Genomic DNA, 21,098 nt, shown 5'->3' with positions numbered 1-21,098 from the left:
AAGTAATGAAAAGACTATTAGGTCTAGTTTTTGACTATTCAACATCCAAGTAGTTCATTTTGACTGACATGACATCAAATAAAATGTTGAGAATTGTATGAAATCAAATGATACATGTCAAAAAGCATTTGCAATTCATTTTAATCTCAGAAAATTGCTATGATGTGCACAAATGACTTTGTGAAGGTTGAACTAATAGTTATGAAATTTTTTCATTCTGATTGAGAAAAGCACCAAAGTGACTGAGAAAAACTGTAATTTTCAAAACCTTTTTATGTGGGAGTTTGATTGCAAGAGACTGGACAAGATTCACATTTATGCTACAGTTTGTACTGTCATTTTTGACAGACCATGTCATTGCGATACAGAAAGGAAAAGACAGCACTGCATAGCACAAAGCAAAAAACAACAAAAGTAGAAATGTGAACATACAGTCTCCTTAGGGAAAACTGTACATGCAGTGCTAGAAAGTGCTGTCTTACATCTATAGCGTTCCTGTCTGTTGGCCCACAAATTTTCATCCACATCACAAAGAACATCTTCTCTTGACATATCATGACAACTTGTTCAGCCATTTTGCATGTAAAGACCTATGCTATGAACTAATGCCTAATGTTGTGGGGGAGACTATTCAACAGACCCCTTATAATACATTTTAATCAACATGACATAAGCAATTGATAATGTAGAAAACAGCAGATAATTGTACATAATCATTTGCATGGATGTACCAAAGCATTTGCATCTTGTTCAAAGAAATGAGAAACTGATTTTTTGATGTGCACAAGTGACACAATGAGAATTTCAATTCTGATCTGAGAAATGTACCAAGCGACTGAGAAAAACTGTAATGCCATTCTTTATTGAGGATAAAGATCATACACTAATAGGCCTACATAGCCTATACATTAAACACTCCACCACAAATCTGTGGGAGAGGTTGAGGTCTATTTGCTCTATTTGCATTAATGCAGAAAATGCTATTTAGGTTAGGCTACATCATTCGTCTCATTCGGAATATTGTGTGTGTGTGGGGTAAAAAGTGCAGTAGAAGGGGTTTAGTAGATTAAGTGGCAGGGCTGCATAAGAAAGGTGGGGGAGGATTGGGATTGCGCGGGGGCACCAACAAGGAGCAAACCCATTGTTAGAATTATAAACTGGTTGATGTAACTAGAATCTGAATAAGTCACAGCATATAAAATATATTGACATTAGAAAGGCGAAGGGCCCATGTCCCATGACACTTTCCGTAGTTAACACTTCCGGTCACGAAATCAAAATGGCGGCGTCCCAGGATGGCAACGTGAGTATCAGGCAATTGCAAATTATAAACGATTTTAAGTTCTCTTTCGTTGGTTTGGTATATAACTGTTACCAGAGTAGTAGTATAGGCCTACAATACATTTAATCCTGTAGTCTAAAAGAATAGCGTAACACAATTCCATGATAAGAAGTGATAGGACATGAACTTTAGCGTGTTAGCCGGTGTAAGCTTATGTTTATTTACCCTCCACATATTTGCCGGTTAATGTTATGCATGTATTTAAGTAAGTATAAGTAGATATACTCTTTTGATCCCGTGAGGGAAATTTGGTCTCTGCATTTATCCCAATCCGTGAATTAGTGAAACACACACAGCACACAGTGTTCACACAGTGAGGTGAAGCACACACTAATCCCGGCGCAGTGAGCTCGGGGAGCAGTGAGGGGTTAGGCGCCTTGCTGATTACACTTCAGCCGTGCCTACTGGTTACAGGTCCGAAGTGCTAACCAGTAGTTCATGGCTGCCCTTAAATTTGGCTTGACTTGGGAAGAAACTTCATGCAACATAATTTTGTTTGTGCCAGGATTTGGTCGACGGTGATTTGCCCGCTGCTGTTAAACTATTGAACACTCTCACAGAACAAGTAAGTTTCTACAATAACATTTGTCAGTCAGAGTATAACGTTACCGGACACGTACGTAAGACATCCTACTAGAATTTGTTTTGTATGTTTGTGCATTATTTTCTTTATTTTTAATCATTTTTGAAGGTAGTGTCAGTCACAAGTCACGTCCAGAACTTGATCAAGAAAGTAAAGGATAAAGCATATCAAACGTCCAAGGTAACGACACAGTCCTTCCTAAATCGTTCATATTCGACAATACCACTTACTATTTTATGAGTTTAATATGTATTTCTGTAATAAAAAAATATTCTGTTTTAGGGATTGTCCTACCTCGATCTGAGGTACCAGTTGCTGTTGTTCTACCTCCAAGATGTAACACACCTGATCAGTGTCAAATCGGAGGGGAAGAGCTTGAAAGACAACGATGCCATCCACAGACTTGTCACTGTCAGAACTGTGTGTACTGAAGCCTGTTTGCATACAACTAAGTGTCTCCTTGCCTGTGTGTTGTACCCATTATATGTAATGTAATTTGTTCATTTCCTCTAGATTTTAGAGAAGATGCGCCCACTGGACCAGAAGTTGAAATATCAGATTGATAAATTGGTCCGCACAGCAGTAACAGGAAGTCTTGGTAAGATACTAATACAACAGGTGTGGTTGTTATGGGTATAGTGTATATAGTATTGGCACACAGTGACCTTTTTTTTTTTTTCCCTCATTGTTTTCAGCTAGAAATGATCCGCTGCATTTTCGTCCTAATCCTGACAATCTTGTCAGCAAAGTAAGTAATCTCTCCATTCCTATTGACAGTAGTGTGCATTATTCATTATTATAATATTTTATTCTTGATTATTCAGCTGGATGAGTCTGAGGGTTCTGATGAGGATGACGACATGAATGTTGGAGATTCTGAGAAGAAGGACGGCTCCTCCGCAAAGAAATATGTGCCTCCCCGAATTGCCCCAATGCATTATGGTATAGAATAACTTATACCTCTTAACCTAGCATCTTAACAAAAATGTATCAAGTGAAATGGCTGCTGGTGATGGCATTAGGTTTTTATAATGTAAAATATCTTAAATGTTTATGTATTTAGACACAAATTAATAATATACTTGTCTGTTAGATTGTTGTATCTTTACTTTTGTCTTGTGACCTTCCCTTTAGATGGCGATCTGACAGAGGCCGACAGGAAGAAGGAGCTGACCGACAAGCACAGACGCGCCGCCCTACGTAGTTCTGTGATTCAGGAGCTGCGACAGCAGTACAGTGACGCGCCAGAGGAGATCCGGGATCGGCAGGATTTCCAGACTGAACGCGAGAGTCGGGAAGAACAGCATAGGTTAGTGAGCTTGGAGCTTTAGTGACCCCAAATCCCTAATTTGAAAGACGGGCAAAGTCACAAGTGTCAAACACTGAGACCAAACATTCTCTTTGCTGGGCAAATATACTTTTTTCAAGTTGCCCAGGAATAAAGTTTGATCCATACATTTGACTTTAAGACCCAAGACTTTGGCTATCTTTCAGACTGGGATCCCTGGACTTATGAACGTTTATGTCTGCTGAATGTATATGAAAGTATTTGAAGTATATTTGCATTTATCTTAAATGAGACATAACTGAAATTCTGTTGTCGGGATCCTAGTATGAAACTCCAGTGGGTTGGAAATGGGAATAAATCCCTTAAAACCTTTTATTTGAAACGTTTAAATTCTTAAAGGTTGTATCAGCGATAGCGGGGATGCGTCACTTCGGTTGATGTTCAAACAAAACAAAGAGCTAGTTCGCTCCTCCCTCCTTAAGCAATTAAAACTCTCCTAAACGCGCATCTCGTCGGTTATTGGTTGAAACTAGGGATGTAACGGTTATAGTGACTAAAATTTTCACGGTTTTCGGTATTATCACGGTATTTCTAAAAGTGTGTTCAATAAGTTCAGAAAGCACTGATAGGCCTACACAATCTGAAATAGTTTCAAAAAGTGTCCCGTTCACTTTTTTCTTCATGTTTAATTGGCTATGTGCTTATAGCTTAACTTACCTTACCATAACTTGGAGTTTGCTATTTCTGTTATTGGGATCCAATGAGGGAGACCAAAGTAAGTGTTCAAAATAAAACTTTAGGCTACTGTATTCTCCTGATAACATGAGTGGAATGGATTTAATGTGGACGTGAACATAAAAAGAAGCAGAGTGGCTACAGTAGTGCACATTTTGCGGTGAAAAAGTTCCGCCTTTTAAAATCAGGTGTAGCCTAATCCGAAGCGTACTAAAACCATCAATTAGACAACAGAATCAGTAGGGTACCAGTTTTGTTCCATTGTACCAGGCCTACTGTATGTCAACAGCAGGCTCGGATGAAGCTTGGAGGGATTAAAACACAGTTTCCACACCGCGGTAATCAACAGTGATAATCATGATGTTTGAAATGAAAACGGTAATTATTATCGTCAACATTTTTATCACGGTTTACCATTATACCAGTAATCGTTACATCCCTAGTTGAAACACTTTATTTTGCCTTTGAGTGGGTTGCCAACCCTTGTTGGTAACAATTGTTTTTGTGTACAGATCTCGGAGCCTAGGCTGCCTACAGAGACGCGTTTTTTTGACGGCCTGCTTATGGGGCAGACAGCTAGCGGATTGTTTAGATTAGATGAATATGACCATTTATGTTTCGGCCTTTTTTGGGCCTGAAATCGCTGATAAAACCTTTTAAAGTGTGTGTGGAGTTCTCCATCCCATACTGTCATTGCACTTTGTGAGTGAAGAGATTTGTGGTCCACAGGAAGAACTATGAGGAGACCATGATGGTTCGTCTTGGTATGACCCGGGACCAGAAGGTCAGGAAGAGAGGGCTGGTAGGAATGACCTCCCAGCTGAACAACATCACACGTTTTGGTGACATCACAGGACTGATTGGTGGGGAAGGACAGGTATGTTTGCCACTTCCTCTGTACACTGCTAGTTTGTTGGTCTATTTATAACTGCTTCGTTACATTACAATTTCTAATGAAGATATTGCTGTCTGTTCTTCAATGTAGGAGATGGAAAAACCACGAACCAAAAAGAAGAAACTGATGAAGAAGAACACAAAAAGAAAGGGTATGTTTGATCATTTAAACTTGATTTAAATGGGCTTGAGCAGCTTATTTTAGTGTGTAAATTAAAATGAACAAAAACAAATGACATTAGCGCAGATCAGTTAGCTGCCTGGAAAGGGCCAGGATACTGGGAAATCCCCTGTTCTTTGCAATGAGATTTTTTGGTGTAACATCTTATTGTCTCATTAGCCACGTTTACATTAACTTTAATCTTAATGAAAGAGGTGGTGTAGTCCGTTCATATTTAAATTGAACAGCCATGTATACAGTCAATCGGACTGCCTGCTGCATCTTCTCAAGGAAAAGTAGGCAACAACGGCTATTCCACAATCAAAGATTGTAAAGCGCTTGAGGGCACCTGATCGGAATAGAACATACCCCGTGTAAACAGACAGCACACTTTTTTCAATCAGAATGAAAAAAAAAAAAAAACTGTCCATGTAAACGTGGCTAGTGTACCCATTGCTGCATTGGTATCGTTTTGTGACCAGAGAGAGGACTACCCTCTACTAGCCCACCAACTTACTCTAATTTACCCAGGTCTCCCACATAGTACTAACCAAACCCACACCTGTTATTCAGCAGACAGGATATCCATTGGTTTGGCTGCTGGCAAACATACTATACACTATTATAGACCTAGGTTTAGGTATGAATGGTATGGTATTATGAAATACTGTTTTCCAAACAGATTAAGATGTCCACACTTTTAAGTCATATTTTTGGTGTTCTTTCAACAGCTTTCAAGAAACGTCGTTAGAGCAAGCTGGTACAAGCCCAACGGCTGAAATTCCACTACATACCAGCTCACTTTCAACTTGGTGCATAAATATATTCAGCTTTTGCTGTTGTCATTTGGTTTAATAAATGTGTATGCTGCAAATTAATCTCACTTCTTGGGTTTTTTAATTTTTAAGGAAATAAACCTGTCAAAAGGGTTACTGAATTGGCCTCTTTCTTTAATCAGACATACATGTACCGTCAGATATTTTAGATTTGTGTAAAATGTATTTGCTATGAAATTAATTTTATGAGTTATGTGATTCATTTTACCCACTGTCATCCTTTGACCTAACTGGAACTCAGGGTTCCTACTCAAATGAACTAAATGATTTCAGAGTAGCTGCGTAGCGTTCAAGAATCTTGTGTCAAATAAATGGGCACTGAAATAAACAAGGTTAGGCTAACCACAACCACTTAAGCAAGCAGTAAAGCTAATAATGAGCTATATACATGAATTCTGCATGAAAATATGTATTTTGGCAAGTAGAACTTTAAACTGCTACAACAAAATTCCCTGATATTTCATGACTTTGCCCCAAAAATTATTTTTTTTCTTGACTTATTCCAGACACTTTCCATGTCTGGAATAACTTGGATCAAATTTCCATATTCCAGAAATTCCAGGACCTGTGGGAAGTTATTTAACTATCAGTCAAAACAATCACAAGATAAAACATTTTTATGGATAGAAAACACTGACAACCTTCATTTATTTTTACACAATGTTCTTTTTATTTTATTTTTTTTTCTAATTACAGACTCATGGGTTAAAAATAAAATAAAAAAAGCAAAACATCTTTTCTCTTTTTGTGTTCAAACCCGCTCCCCCGTCTCAAAAAAACCAAACCTTTCCACACAAACCCCACCCCGACCCACCCCAATCCCCAAGGAAATAAAAGCCCTGTCCTGCTCTCCACCATTAAATAAATTGATGCCTACAGCCCCAAACCCCCTCACTAAGATCTCCTGCCATGCCATGGACTGCCCTGCGCACTGAAAGAGAAAAGTGAGAGAGATAGACAGAAACAGAGAGAGACAGGGGCCCGGGCCCTGGAACCCTCCCCAACTCTCCGCTCCCCTTGCTGGGTCTTCCTCACTCATCCAAACTCCGCCTCTGCCGCTAGTGGGGCTTAGCTCTCTTAGCCTGGCTCATCCTCTCTCTCTAGATTTATATATATTAATATATGTGGTGGGATGTATGCCGTGCTGTTGGCCTAGTGTTTGTGTACGTATGTGTGTGTGCGCATGTACCTGTGTGTTTGTGTGCACGTGTAATATGTCTGGGTTTTTTTTCGTGTGTGTTTGCTTGCTTGTTTGTTTTGTGTGAGAGCTCAACGCTTGTTGTTGTAGTAAATACCAGCAGCAGTGGGCCTGTGGTCGCCCTGCCCCCACCCCCCCCCCACACGGACAGAATGGGGTGAGTGTGCATAGCAGGAGCGGAGAGAGAGAGAGACGCCGCCGAGACAGTGGGGGGCGCCGCCGCCACTTGAGGAGGAGTGGTCAGCCTCCACTGGTCCTGAAACCTGAAACGACAAGAAGTGGTCTAATATACAGAGAAAGATAGAGATAAAGGATAGAATGAGAGTGAAGGATAGAGAGGTTGAGAAGACAGGGTTTTGGGTGACAGTAAGAGATTCATGGGGAGAGTGGTTTAGACACAGGAAGCGGGACTCCATGAGGGGAAGATAAAAAAGGGAGGGTTACTATGCAGGGCAGGAAAAAAGAAAAAAAAAAAAGAAAAATCCAAAACAGTGAAGATGGCAAACATGTTTCTGGCCATGCTTTTCTGCAGAAAGAATGATGAACACTACGCAGGCGCTGCCCGAGAGAGAGACGAACAACAGATGAGTGTGGAAATAACCAAACAAGCATGATCCACTGAACACTGAAAGGGCCACCATGTGACCACTGGGGGGGGGGGACTGAACGCAGGCAAGCGAGGGATGAACCAGTGGGAAGAAAGGAACGCAAACCAAAAACAGCGATGGGAGGGAAAGGGAGACAGAGGATGAGCGGTAACTGCTTCTTAGAGTACAAAAAAGGAAGGAGGAAGGGAGGAGAAAGAAAAGCAAAAGAAAGTAATATATGATACTCCAATATCATAACTTAAAAAATTAAACAACATTCTTTGCTATTCGTTCGAAGTTCACATATTCAATACAGTAATCTTTTTCTTAAGGTTTTCTTTCAACTTTGCATTTTTTGATGTACTGAACACAAAACAGGAGAAAGCCTGTACTTGGTGTGAAAGAAAGAAAGAAGTGGGGGTGAGGGAGGTTCACAACCAGACCAAGGAGACATCTGCAGCCTGAGATAACAGCTTTTTTTTTCTTTCTTTTTTTTTTTTCCAAAAAACAAAAACAAAAAACAAAAAAATAAATCAACAGATCAAGAAAGAAAATGCCACCCAAGCTCCCCCAAAACGGCCACTTGATACCTTACCAGGATGACCGCACCACGTCCGCACACGCACGCGCACACACAATCGCACACTGCATCCAGCCAGCCAGTCAGTCTGTCTGTCCAGGAGAGGGTCTTTTTTTTTCTCCTCTTTTTTTTGTCTTTTTTTTCTTCTGAGATTTTTTTTCTTCCTTTATTGGGGGTACTTTTTTTTTTTTTTTTTTTTTTTTTTTGTTAAGGGAATAGGGGGAGATGATAGTAAAGAAGAGTGTGGGGGTTATTAGTAAGGGGAATACCACGATGTTGATCGCCCTCGGCCCCTGGAAAAGAGAGAGAAAAAGAGGGTGAGTTTTTTTCTTAATTATTTCTTTAAAATATTTGGTTTGTTTGATTTGAGAGTTATAAAAAAAAAAAAAAAAAAAAACACCAATTTTCATGTATGGTGCAGTTGTGCGTGGTAGTGTTTGGGTAATGTCTATGGTTCAGAGAGGTTGGTCATCAATACTTGAAAAAAAAAGGGGGGAAAGGATCAAATACAGTATAAATAGTGCATAATTTCATCTGTAAATTTCTCATCTGTAATATGTATACCATTGTTGTGATTAAGGCCCCTACAGGCATAAACAATAATCACAATGATCAACTGTGTGCAAAGTAATTCAAGTGGCTGGAGACACTGAAAGAGTTTCTCCCAACATTAAATCACTATGTGATGTGTGTGTGTGTGTATGTGCGCGCAGCTACAACTGATTAGTGTGCGCCTGTGTTAGGGGACAGGGAGGGGGGTGGGGCAGTGAAGGCACTCTCTCTCCCTCTTTCTCTCTCTCTCTGTGTAAGGGCGGCTCCTGTGGTCTCTGTAGGGAGAAATCCCTGGAACAGACATCAACTGCCCCACAAGTACAGACACACACGCAAGCGCGCATGCACACCCACACAGTCGCACGCAACACATCCAAGACTTTTGGGCAAAAACTGCAAACACAAACTACACGAGAAGCCTTAACAAACCTTAACATAAAGCACTCATGTTCCACATGTCCATACACAAATGCTACTTAATGCAAATCACATCACTGCCCAATTTGTAAACACACACACACGCACGCACAGACACACGGCATGGGCCAGACTCTTGACAGATCAATACAGCTAAGACCCAAGCACATCTCGTTTTTTAACATACACACATATCTGCATGCATTCAACTAGTCTGAAATCTTCAAACAACTTGCTGGCTCCACAAACACACAGATACACACATATAATACAACACTACATGGACATCCATTCCAACAGCCATACATAACACAAAACCAACACAGCTTGCTTGGCATTCACAACCCCCCCCCTCAACTGTTCAAGTATAATACTCCAGCACTCCCTAAAATGTCAGGGCTCAAAGCTGGAGCTGACACCAGAGGTCAGATAGGCCAAATAGATCAGTGTCAGAGGTCAACATCAGGCTGCAGGAATGAACCCTCCATTCTGTTTGTGATTGGTCAGGAGAAAGTCACATGGACTTTAGTGGACTTCGCGTGCCCTCTGGTGAGCCCCTGCGTGCCCAAGGCTGCAGCTTGCAGCATAAACTCTGGGCACTGAATTGCATGTTCAGTGTGTGTCTTTATGGCTATAACTCAAATTAAGAAATAAAATAATAAATTAACTAAAAAAGCAGGGTTGTGTGAGCGGTCGTTGTGGGCCGATGAATGCTGGTCACCATCCAGAGTGCTTTGTTTCAAAAGGTCTAAGAATTGATCGTTCCAGACTTTTGATGCCAACAGTGCAACCAGGCACTGATATGTGACTGACACTGAGCTTGAATCAATTTGTGATGACAAGGGGTTTTTTTTCCCTTCCATTCATTAAATGCAGTTAATGAACACTGGATCTTTAACCACCCAGTATAATCAATAACAGCTGGGCGAAAACAACATTTTAGCTCAGCAAAGCTTACTTGATGTCCAAGCTTAGAGTTTTTCTGTTAAAAGGCCAGATTGCTGTGGGTTTTTCAAGAAATGTTCCCACTCACTCCAGGCAAAAACAGACTCGACGGCCTGCTCGGTACCTCTCACACCCGTGCCAGGGTTCAGAACATATGAGGCGATGACTAGGAGATGATCTGTATGGTGATGGTGTTTGCAACGTATGCTGTGTATGTGTGTTGCATGCATGCAAACACCTACGTTGAAGTATTTCTCTCAACCAAACTAAATGAATTGATAAACAAACAAAAGCAGCAATAAATAAAAACAAGAGAGCACGCATGGGTGGGGGTAGGGGAAGGCAGGAGGTTACAGATCGTGTGTATATATACGTACACGTTTGTTTTGTGTATCTGTATTGTGAGCATGTCTTCCTCACTTAGCACTAACAGTTAGGGGGCGGTTAAGTGATTAAGTCTCAGCCACATTTTTGTCCAAACAACCTCTGTAAGAAGAACACTTTTGTACAGACTGATACATGATCATAACAGCACAGGGTCTGATCTTTCTCTTACTTAGGCGAAACAACTACCACAGACCGACACAGAATTTACAAAATCTCCAACTCCATTTTCATCAAATGATGTTTTAACTCAGTTAAACGTTAAAAGGCAACCAGAGAAGACCAACAAACAAGGCATGCACTCAGCTCCTTTTGCCAATCCCATCAATGGCCCAGTCAATCACACAAGGACTCAACAGGGCCAGGACAACCAATAAGCATCAGCAAGAGTGAAGGGCCTCGCCCCCCCCATCACTAGGGATGCACCGATTGTGAAATTCTGGGCCGATGTCAATAACAGATACTGATTTTTTTTTTTTTTAACATTCATTAAAAAAAGCTGAACCATTTTCAAATCGTTCAGGCCTTCATAGCACAAGATTTTCCAAATGCAGCATTGATGCAACCTAACAGATAAACACGGCCATCAGTAAATCTTATAAATTTGTAATGCCAATATCAGTCAACAAGGCCGATATATCGGTGCATTCCTTCTCATGACCAGTCAATGCTTCAGGTGAAACAGGCTGCAGAACTAAACAGTATACACCACTGCACTACTGTGGATCCCAACCTGGCCGAGTGGATTCAACGGCAGTAATGACCTGGGCATTCAGCTTAGCCAATATAGTGATTGTTCTCCAGCCATGTCTAAGCTTCCATTTTCGCAATGCTTTGTTTGCCCCTGATATTTCAGTTGGAGAAAACACTTGCACAAGAATGAGGGCACTCTACAGATTTACATGCAAGCGACTGACTTCACTACTGTGCACAAACATAACTATTGAAGGTCGCCCACCCCCCTGCAGGCTCCTCTCTCAACTACCTGACTACAGCTGCCACTAGTATCATTCACAGGCCCACACCAGCTCAGAGAACAAGGGCAGCTCAAATCACAGCAGAGTACAATATCCTAGAACTACATCAACGTTAACAACTCATTTACCAGCAATAACAATGAGACAACAAGACCTGCCGTGTACAGCCAAACACATCCATCATATCACCATTACAGGCCATCCTTTGCAGTCTCCAATGCCATTCGACTTCAGCCTATTGGTTTGACCAAAGAGTAGCAGACTTACTGTTCAGCAAAAACAGTCCTTCATAACATTTTGTTTGGAGAGTGCAATTGGTCAGCAGTTAGCTGGAAGAGAATAGAACTGCCCTGCTCTATAATAGTCCTGAATGACCAGACTTTAACACAGCCATCACATGCAAGCCCCTATATAAAGCAAGCACCTGCCAGGCTGGAGTAAAAATCTAGAGCAGGTCCTGCTGTGTGTACACTACACTCTACCCTAGTTACAGAGTTTAACACACGTCTTCAAAATTACTACCAGCCAAGAGAGTTTAGCCAAAACCACAACCAGACACAGTTGCTTCTACCTTCCCTGGAGAAGTCGTGAACTCTGGTTTAAACCCATCTTATCTGTCTGGAGTCTGACTGAAGATCAGGACCTGCTGCAGTAACAATGCCTACTCCAGACACACCATCCCCTTAAAATACTCTCTTCCTGGTGTGTCATTAATGCTTCTCTCACTCAAAGACCCAATCGCCATCCTTAGGGTTCATCCGACCTGAATCATCTTTTACTCTTTTCTTAAGCAATGCTCAGACTTAATTCAATCTTCATCTCACTACACCTCCTCTCTTTCCTTGTGTGTGTGTGTGTGTGTGTGTGTGTGTGTGTGTGTGTGTGACAGAGAGAAAGTGGAACTGGCCGTCCGCTCTCACCTGAAGGCCCGTCCTCTGCCTCTGGGTGGCGTGTAGCCGCTGTAGTAGCGTGACCTGGATGAGAAGTTGACCCGCGAGCGGAACCGAGCACGGGGGAACCCGCGGTCTGTGGTGCTGATTCCTGGTCGGTTTGTTCTCTTGGCGCCGACCTGCCCAAAGGAAGAAAAACTGTGAGCTACTCTTAAAATAAGCTCTTCAAAGGAAGTACCTAAAAATATTCTTGACACTACCATGTATACAGCAAGATGGGAGCAGAACTAGACTCATTGGGACACAATATGCATTCTGTACATTGAGCAAGGTATTGCCATTGGGGCCGACTGAATGCAAATGGAGCCGACTGAAATTAATTTAGTTTTTGCGTTACATCTCAAGAATGATTGATTGCAAATTCAATAGCGGAGGATTTATAATGGCCCAAACAAATTCCACAACTGGCTTTAATGTGCAGGCCTGTTTTTTATTTCCATAAGAATTTCAATGAAACCAACCTTGTATCCAAAGTAGTCATAATGATCCTGGGCAGTGTACATACAAGCATGGGGTCATTGAAAAGGTAGTCATCCTTCAGGCAGTCCGATAATATGATTGCGTACGAAGATAATCTACTTGATGTTTGAGTAGGAGAAATCACTTCCAAGAGGGAGACAGAGCGCTCAACACTCACCTTAATCTGTCGTCCTCTGAAGAGGGATTCGTCTAGTGCCATGGCTGTCCTCACAGACTCCTTATCTGCAAACTCGATGTACGCAAACCTGTAACCAGACCGCACGCACAAAAATCAATACTCATTGAAAGACTCTTTTTAAAGTCAATATCTCAGGTAATGAAATGGATGCCTAATGTATGATCATATCAACAGTTTTTCCACCACATTTATTGGAAGGATGGAAGAGCACAATTGACTACTTCATTGTTGCTGGGGTATTGTTCTTTAAACCTACAGTTGCATATTACTGTTGTACTCCCCATACTAAATGCAATCCTTTTAAAAGTATATTTTGTCCCCCCCCCCCCTTTATTCAGATAGGACAGCGAAGACTGACAAGGAAGCAAGCGGAAGAGAGATGGGACAAGAGCAGGAAACGACCATGGGTCAGACCCGAACCTTGTCCCCCACAGGACCCAAATAGGGTCCTCCTGTGCCACAGCTTCCTCATCTCATGTGCATTTCTGCCACCGTCAGATAGGCTCCCCAAACTCACTGAACTGTAATAAAGAGAGATGTCCAAAGGCCATTAGGCCCAGTGCTGACCTACATAGCTACTCCTCCTGCTTTTTAGGACAACTCCAGGGGACAACTAGCCTTCCTGACACCGTCTGTCTGCTTTAGACAAAAACTGTTACAATTAGATGCCAAACTAGCCCAAAGGAGGAAGCTTTGCATTATTCAAGTAGGACAAGAGAACAGCTATACCACATGACTAACTACCACACAACCTTATTGAAGAAAGGTCAGCCCACTCAGCGGTCTTAAACCAGTCATTTGTGAAATGTAAATCTACATAAATAGATTTATATTAATCCACTGTAAAGCTACATGCTGGGACGAACCTGCTAAACTAGATTTAAAAAAAAAATGCTGTGTGGCAAAGTCAATCAATATGATGTCCTTGCATGTCCACATGTGATTATAGCTCAAATAGATTTTAGATTATCATTTTTTAATTAAATGCATGCGTCTGATTAGCCACTCCCTTCCTGATGTAGGACCAGTCACATTCTCTTGCAGCTGACAACATTGATATCTACATAAAGACAGGCTTTACACATAACAAATGTAGCAAACATGTAGCAAGTTCCTTTGTAACTTTGTGAACATATAGGGCTTGGTGAATAACATTCTGATTTACACTTGGATCTCAAACATTCCTACATCCTTAGTGAGAAAATAGCAGAGAAACCACAACAGTGGCGTAATACCCTTTGGGGTGGCCTGTGTACTTGTCACACAGGATAGTGACTCTGTTTACGGAGCCGCAGCCATGGAAGTGAGCCTCAAGCTCCTCTGCAGTGGCACCATAGTCCACCTGGTGGACAGAGGGAGGAAGTGAGGTCACTCAAACCAAAACCGCACAGGAAGTAGAATAATTTTAATGCATTTTTTTAGTCATTTCATATTTGACTGTACTGGTACATAAAAGACAACAAAGAATACACACTGTCTTTCAAATGCAATGAATGACTATTTACTTATATTAATGGACCCAAACAAATCAGTTGGCATCACCTGCGTGGGTTGGTAATTCATTTATTAGTTATTGGTTATTAATACCCTGCATAAACTGAAGATGGAGAACCAATCAAACGATTCCCATGTGTCCTGAACAGTACTGAAAGCACAAAATACACACTTACGTTTCCGACGTAGATTGACCTCCCATCTGCCTCCATCTTCTCTTCAATGGACATGATGACAGGACCAGCTGGAGAAAGGACCACATCGTTATTTAGCCGTTGGGACCACATCGTTATTTAGAGATGTATGCTCATACACAGCATACATCTTCTTTTAACACATGGCATCTGAACACAAGCTGGAGAATACTTGTGTGAGAATTCTACAATAGATGCAATTCAAGACAAACACCATCCACAAGATACGATACACTAATTTGGGCTCGACCGTGATTGCAAAGGTACTAGGACAATAAAATTATGTTCAGCATCGAACAACATACTGTAAAAAAGGTAAGCGCCCGACAGCCAATTACTTGTAAAGTTGAGGAGGTACTCATATTTCAGATTTGTGGAACATAAGGAGAGCTGAAAAATGCAAAGGTTCATATTTTAAACACAAATACCTGGTAAGTGACTACAAGCCTGTTTGACATAAGAGCTTATAAGGCTGAACGGATGCCTCATCTGAACAGATACCCGGGATGCCAAACAGGACCATAGTGGTTTCTGTCTCCCTCTGCTAGATGCAACTGGTACATGATACCGTCTTTGATGCAAGTGCAGTGAATTGACTGCAGTGCTCTCCTTGAGCTGCACGACACTTGCTGTTCTCCTGCTCGTTTCTTGTCATCTCACCCCCCCCCCCCCCCACACACACACTCACTGGGTGGAGGGCTCAGGTTCATCTGTTTCTCCACCTCGTTCTGTAGCTCCTTCAACTTCTCCGCTTCCTCCTCCATCTCTCGCACCCGGGCTTTGATCGCCTCCAGTTCCTACAGTCCATAGTGGGGTAGACAGAAAAGAAGATGGGACAGAAGCAAAAACAAATTAACACACACACACACACACACACACACACACACACAGAATACACTACACACCAATGTTAACCACTGATGAATTCCTCAATTTCCTCTTAATCAACACCCTATCCAAATTACATAAATTCAAATTGTATTTTGTGTATAATTTCTAAATCATAAAAGTGCATAAAACTAACACATCACATCGACAAATAAGCTAGACGATTCTCCATAGTGGAGATGGGAAGACTAGCTGGATGCTGGCACATTCATCTCAGTAACGTCGGGGCATTACGCCACAAGCGGCTGCAGCCCCGTTTGACCCCGTTCCAGCAGCTACCACGGGCAAACTGAAGGCATGCACGTACAGACACGATGGGCCGAGGTCTTTCAGAGGCATGTCCATTAACCATTCAACTTCAGACTGTCCACTCAGCAAAGACGCCCCCGTCGCTGCTGCAGTGCCACTGTCGTGGACACTACCGACATGCCTGTCTGCATGCACGGTGGCATCCTCTCACACGAACACATACAGTTTCTCTCTCTCGCACACACGCACACGCCCGCGCGCGCACACACACACACACACACACACACACACACACACACGAGCCTGCCCTCCCATCTCTGCTGCATTGCAGGGCAACGAGAGCCGCTCCAGCTCCATCCTAAATCGACTCGCATGTGATGCCCTCTCTTATCACAATTGAATCCAGTCCAGGTCTTCACGATGCCACATAAAGGAGTTACTAATTCAATTCACAGCTGATTTTTAAGGGACATAGCATAACACCTATATCACTAAAATGAATGTAAATCGTCTGCCTTTGTCAGCACCTGAAACACGACGAAATCATACTAAATTTGTTTAACAAACACCTTCCGAAGAAAGACAACGTTCTGCAAGGGAAAGAGATGCATCCTCTGGAGTACCGCACCCCATGTCTTGTGAGCACAGATCTTGAGCTAGCTACACCATACACACGCCAAACACATTCGTGGATTAAAACAAATCTTCAAATGATATTACCTTGCAGGCTAAGTAAATGCATGTTAAGATGCATCAAAAGCATTCTATAAAAATAAGAAACACATATATATACACACACACATACATATATATATATATATATATATATATATATATATATATATATATATATATATATATATATATATATATATATATATATATATATATATATATATATATATATACACACACACACATACACATTTAATTGCATTATCTAGTGGTCTAACGTCAGGGTAATAAGAGTTTCTATGACTTACCCGTTGCTGGAAACAACTAACGTTACATTAAGTAGCAGCTTGTCTCGCTATCCAGCATCACAATTATTTAATAGGTTTAAATCTGCCATTCCACCTCCGAGATTAAGCCACTTTATCCAACTTGCCGGCCATCTCACAATGTCCCTTAGCAGCTAACAAGAAGGCCATTTGTGGCTAACGTTAACGTTACCAGTGATAGTCGCATCACCATAACTATTAACCCGCTTGCAAAGCTCAACATTAACTCTATTCACTGATGTCAGTGCCGCATACCGTTTACATTCGCTTTGCGAAACATGTTAGCTACCTTGCTAACGACTGACAATGGCCATATCTTTCCAAAAAGTTGACAATGTAAGAACAAGTCTTTCCTAGCACCACACTGAAAAGCTGCTGAAAACAGACCCAATTCGAATAAGAAAGGAGGCGTGTTTACCGTCAACTCTTTCCTTCTCGGCGGATAGACTCACACTGCTGCTAATGGCGGCCTGTCCTATCCTCGCCCCTGTCTCTTACATCTCCGTCTCGCATTTTTGCGACGAAGATTTTTTTCCCCACTAGGTCGACAGCTCTGGCGCAGGGAACCACAACCAACGCTGCGCCAACATGGCCGCCAACACCACGCATGTCACCATCCGATTCTGCTGCACTGCGTGAGCCACAATGGCGGATAACGCAACCCGGCGGTAGCAGTTACATGGTGTGTAGCACGAGTTTAATTGTGTGTAGGCTTTAGCATTTAGTCACCTTGGGAAAAATCCAAATGTTGTGTTCAATTATGATACACTGACTTCCAACAACACGCACGCCATACAGCTAGCAGCTAGGCGTATTTAACGTTAACGTTATGTGCCCTTCACTCACCGGGTCCTCAATAGCGGCCTCTCCCTCTTCTAATCCTGGCTCTTCGTCGCCGACACCTGGGTCTTCAAGTTCTGGGTGTCCTGGATCTGAGTCCAGCAGAGATTCCTCCGCCAATCCGTTACCAAACTCCGCCATCGCCCGATTCCCGCTGGTCCAACACGCCTCGTGGCTACACTACAGGCCCCTACTCACACGGAGGGGATAGTGAGTGGGGCTAGCGAAAAAAAAACGGCGGAAAACGCCGCTCAGGAAAGTTAAAATGGGGAATAAAGGCCCGCCTCGATTGAAAAGCCTGTACGATTTCTCAGACAGAAAAATGTGACGACTCAGACCGGCTGGTTTTTCTTAATAATGTTCGTAAGACAGAGTCCAGATTGTAGGAGAATTACATTAAAATAAAATTTAAAAGCAACGATTTTCTTCGCGAGCACCGTGTCTTCCAGAACAGAAATGGATGCCGGGGGTGGGGTTTCAGATCACTGCGGGCGACACATTGATTGCTTATTCGTCACTTGCACATTGAAGACACGCCTCCACCATGATTTGAGGGTAGCGATTGGTTCTATGGCAGGGCATTTCTGTCCTCTGGCTAATGTGGTTTTACAATTCAAACTACAATTCGACGACGGTAGCGTCATTCAGATGAGGGCAGAGTGGAAGCCTGTCTACGTGTATGTCGTAAATTTGGCCTAATGTGGATGGGAGAGTGTCAGCACTTCATCTCTACTCCCAGACACTACAGTTAAAAACTGGTATCGATTCGAATATATAAGCTGATTAATTCTTAAAGATTAATAGACCAGACACAAACATATATATATTTATATGTGACTAGTATAGTGAAGTGATGTGAAACTGAAATGTTAATCTGAATGCTGTTGAATAGCCTCAAAAACAGCCTCTACATGAGTAGAAAATATATAATAGGACATTTTTTAATTATTTGGGAAAAAAACAAACTGGACACACCATGACTAAGACCCACTCACATTTTTATTTGCTGTAATTTTAAAAAAGCACTCGTTTAAACATTGTTGATACATTGAGAAGTGTAACCTACATGTACATCTTTAGGTGTTCTGGGGATGGATTTCAATGGCTTGAACTTCATAGGCTGTAAAACCTGACATTCCCTATTGAAGCCAGTATTATACACTAATATTGCCATGTTGGGAAGAAGGCTGCCATGAAGACATTTAGTCTGTTGTGAGGTTAAAACAGGGGTGTCAAAGCTTTATGTCTTGTTTGCTCTTAAGTAGGCGTAGTAAACAAGTATATCACCAGACAACAATCTGATACCCATGCAGGAAAATGGAACGAAAGACTAACCAATATAGCATATAGGTTTCAGCATTTCATGCATAATGGCGCAATGTGCTATATAGTAAGCATCTTATGTTTCTGGGCATGCAGTGAAAAAAAGCCCCATCAGTTCTTTGCATGGTTGCTGGGTTGCAGAGCATCTGTATCCATGGAGTAATGTGGTAAGCATGTGTTAAAACTCATATTATATGGTAGAAAATTATAATAATGTCCTTAATGTCACTGAGCACATTCTTTATAGTAATTTGAAGATTGTCATAACTTCCACCAGAAACTACTACTAGCCCCCCAACATGTCAGACAAGTGAGGTTCCCCATATCCTTAAATGTCCCCTCTATGGGCAGGAAGGGAAAATAAAAAACAATGTCCTTAAATGTAACCCTCTATAAAGATACACAAAAAAATAACCATTTAATGTGCATCTCCTTACATACCCAAGGAACACATGTTTGCTATGCGATATCCTCCTACAACATAGCACCAGACCCTGCTGCTGAAATGGGGCAGGGCAGGTCACTGAGACGCTACTGTATCAGGTGTCCGAGGTGACGCCGGCATAGACAGACTGTGCCAGACAGACAGATGGGCAGGCATCAGCAGAGACGATGTCAGAGACAGCAGGACCCCGGGATCATGATATCAGTGCATACTTTGGTTGCAGTAGAGCCAGCACATGCATGGGGACATCAGCTGACAGATCATTTTTAGACAAGAAGGTGCACAAACATGTGGTAAAACTAAATTACCAGTACTGTGGTTTATGCATCACCAGTGGTAAACTACTGCATAGTAACTACTGCTCTATTGTAATAGGAGGTAAGGGCAATGGAGTGGTCAGAAGAATTGCTCAATTGTGGTGGTAGAGAGGCCCCAGTGTGATATTGGTGGTTCAGATGAGCAGGCATCTTAAACACATTTTGGGTTCGGGCTTAATCATCTCAAACAGCTCTAATGATAAAAGTCAAGTACATGTTACACATTTTTCTGAAGTGAAAACCATTACTGGTATAACTAACTTAAACTAAGTGATCAAACATTTATTTATGACAAATGAGAAAATGTAAATATGTGGACATTACTGTAAATTAACATTAGTCATTTTTTTTTTATCTAAAGTAACACAAAGTTACTCTCAGTTTCTGTCTGTACCCATTTCTGTCAATTTTTCAATGTACTGTCTACAACTGTTATGTAGTGCAATACCAGGCATTCCAGGAACACATTGGCGTTGTCAGAAATTCCAGTATCAGCGTAGCAAAATGAGTTTGAAGCCATTTTTTAAAGGTAAAAGAGCTACACTGTGTTACTTTAACCCTAAGTATTTGTGTAACTTGGGTAATTCTGGAAGAAGAAATGTGGTTACTTAACAAAATGGAAAATTCTACAAAAAAGGTCCACCTGTCAATTTAACAGATACCAAACATTAAGTTCAATTGTTTTTTTTTTTATTTCACTTCTGTGTAAGAAAACAGAATGGGAATCAACACAAAATGAAGGTACAAGAGTGAGGAAAGAAAAGAAAACAAGCTTAATCAAAAAATCTAATAAGTTTAAACAACACTGCCACCATTATTGTTCAATATTCATACCAATGCCATCTCACAGGTTAAGAGATGCAATTAAAACCGTCATGAATCAATAGTAATCAAAACAGTGATGAATAAATGGCAATAGTAGTACAGTTAACAAGTGATAATCAAGTGATGAAAAATGATTAGAATAAAAAAGAAACAAACCACCTATCTACTTTGAACAGTGCAACACTGCGTGTTCCCATTTCTGTAGCGTATAGCACTGCAACCCAGTCCATGTTTTGTGTGCATGAGCTACAGCTCAACACAACGTGTTACAAAAGTATAAGCAATTAACAAGAGTATATTAAAAGCATCTAGTCGTTGAATACACAATCAAGTGCCCCATGTTGTGTTGGCTGAAATGCATTCATCATCTGTAGCTCATGCGTAAAATCTTGGACTAGCTCAAAGTGTCAAGGTTTTGAGAGTTCCTGTACAGTTT

General features: G+C 41.4%; 2 protein-coding genes across 2 annotated transcripts; one reads left to right on the top strand and one right to left on the bottom strand.

Annotated features, from left to right (window-relative positions):
• Positions 1–1,242: 1,242 nt before the first annotated feature.
• ngdn (neuroguidin, EIF4E binding protein) lies at positions 1,243–5,880 on the top strand. Its single transcript, XM_048266505.1, has 11 exons — positions 1,243–1,303; positions 1,848–1,907; positions 2,034–2,105; positions 2,208–2,345; positions 2,439–2,523; positions 2,621–2,673; positions 2,750–2,867; positions 3,060–3,234; positions 4,678–4,825; positions 4,934–4,994; positions 5,734–5,880. Exons 1-11 carry the CDS (start codon positions 1,280–1,282, stop codon positions 5,751–5,753), a joined length of 954 nt encoding a protein of 317 aa, XP_048122462.1. The 5' UTR covers positions 1,243–1,279; the 3' UTR covers positions 5,754–5,880.
• A 1,085-nt stretch (positions 5,881–6,965) lies between these two features.
• Positions 6,966–18,226, bottom strand: pabpn1 (poly(A) binding protein, nuclear 1). Its single transcript, XM_048266479.1, is given in 8 exon segments — positions 6,966–7,160; positions 7,163–7,299; positions 12,399–12,547; positions 13,066–13,153; positions 14,322–14,428; positions 14,757–14,824; positions 15,463–15,571; positions 17,759–18,226. Coding segments are annotated over 8 exon segments (846 nt in total). The 5' UTR covers positions 17,894–18,226; the 3' UTR covers positions 6,966–7,107.
• Between the last annotated feature and the right edge of the window lie 2,872 nt (positions 18,227–21,098).

This window comes from Alosa alosa, chromosome 16, assembly GCF_017589495.1.
Source record: "Alosa alosa isolate M-15738 ecotype Scorff River chromosome 16, AALO_Geno_1.1, whole genome shotgun sequence".
Lineage (NCBI taxonomy): Eukaryota > Metazoa > Chordata > Actinopteri > Clupeiformes > Clupeidae > Alosa > Alosa alosa.
Note: the sequence above shows the minus strand (reverse complement) of the source record. Positions and strands in the feature narration are given on the sequence as shown.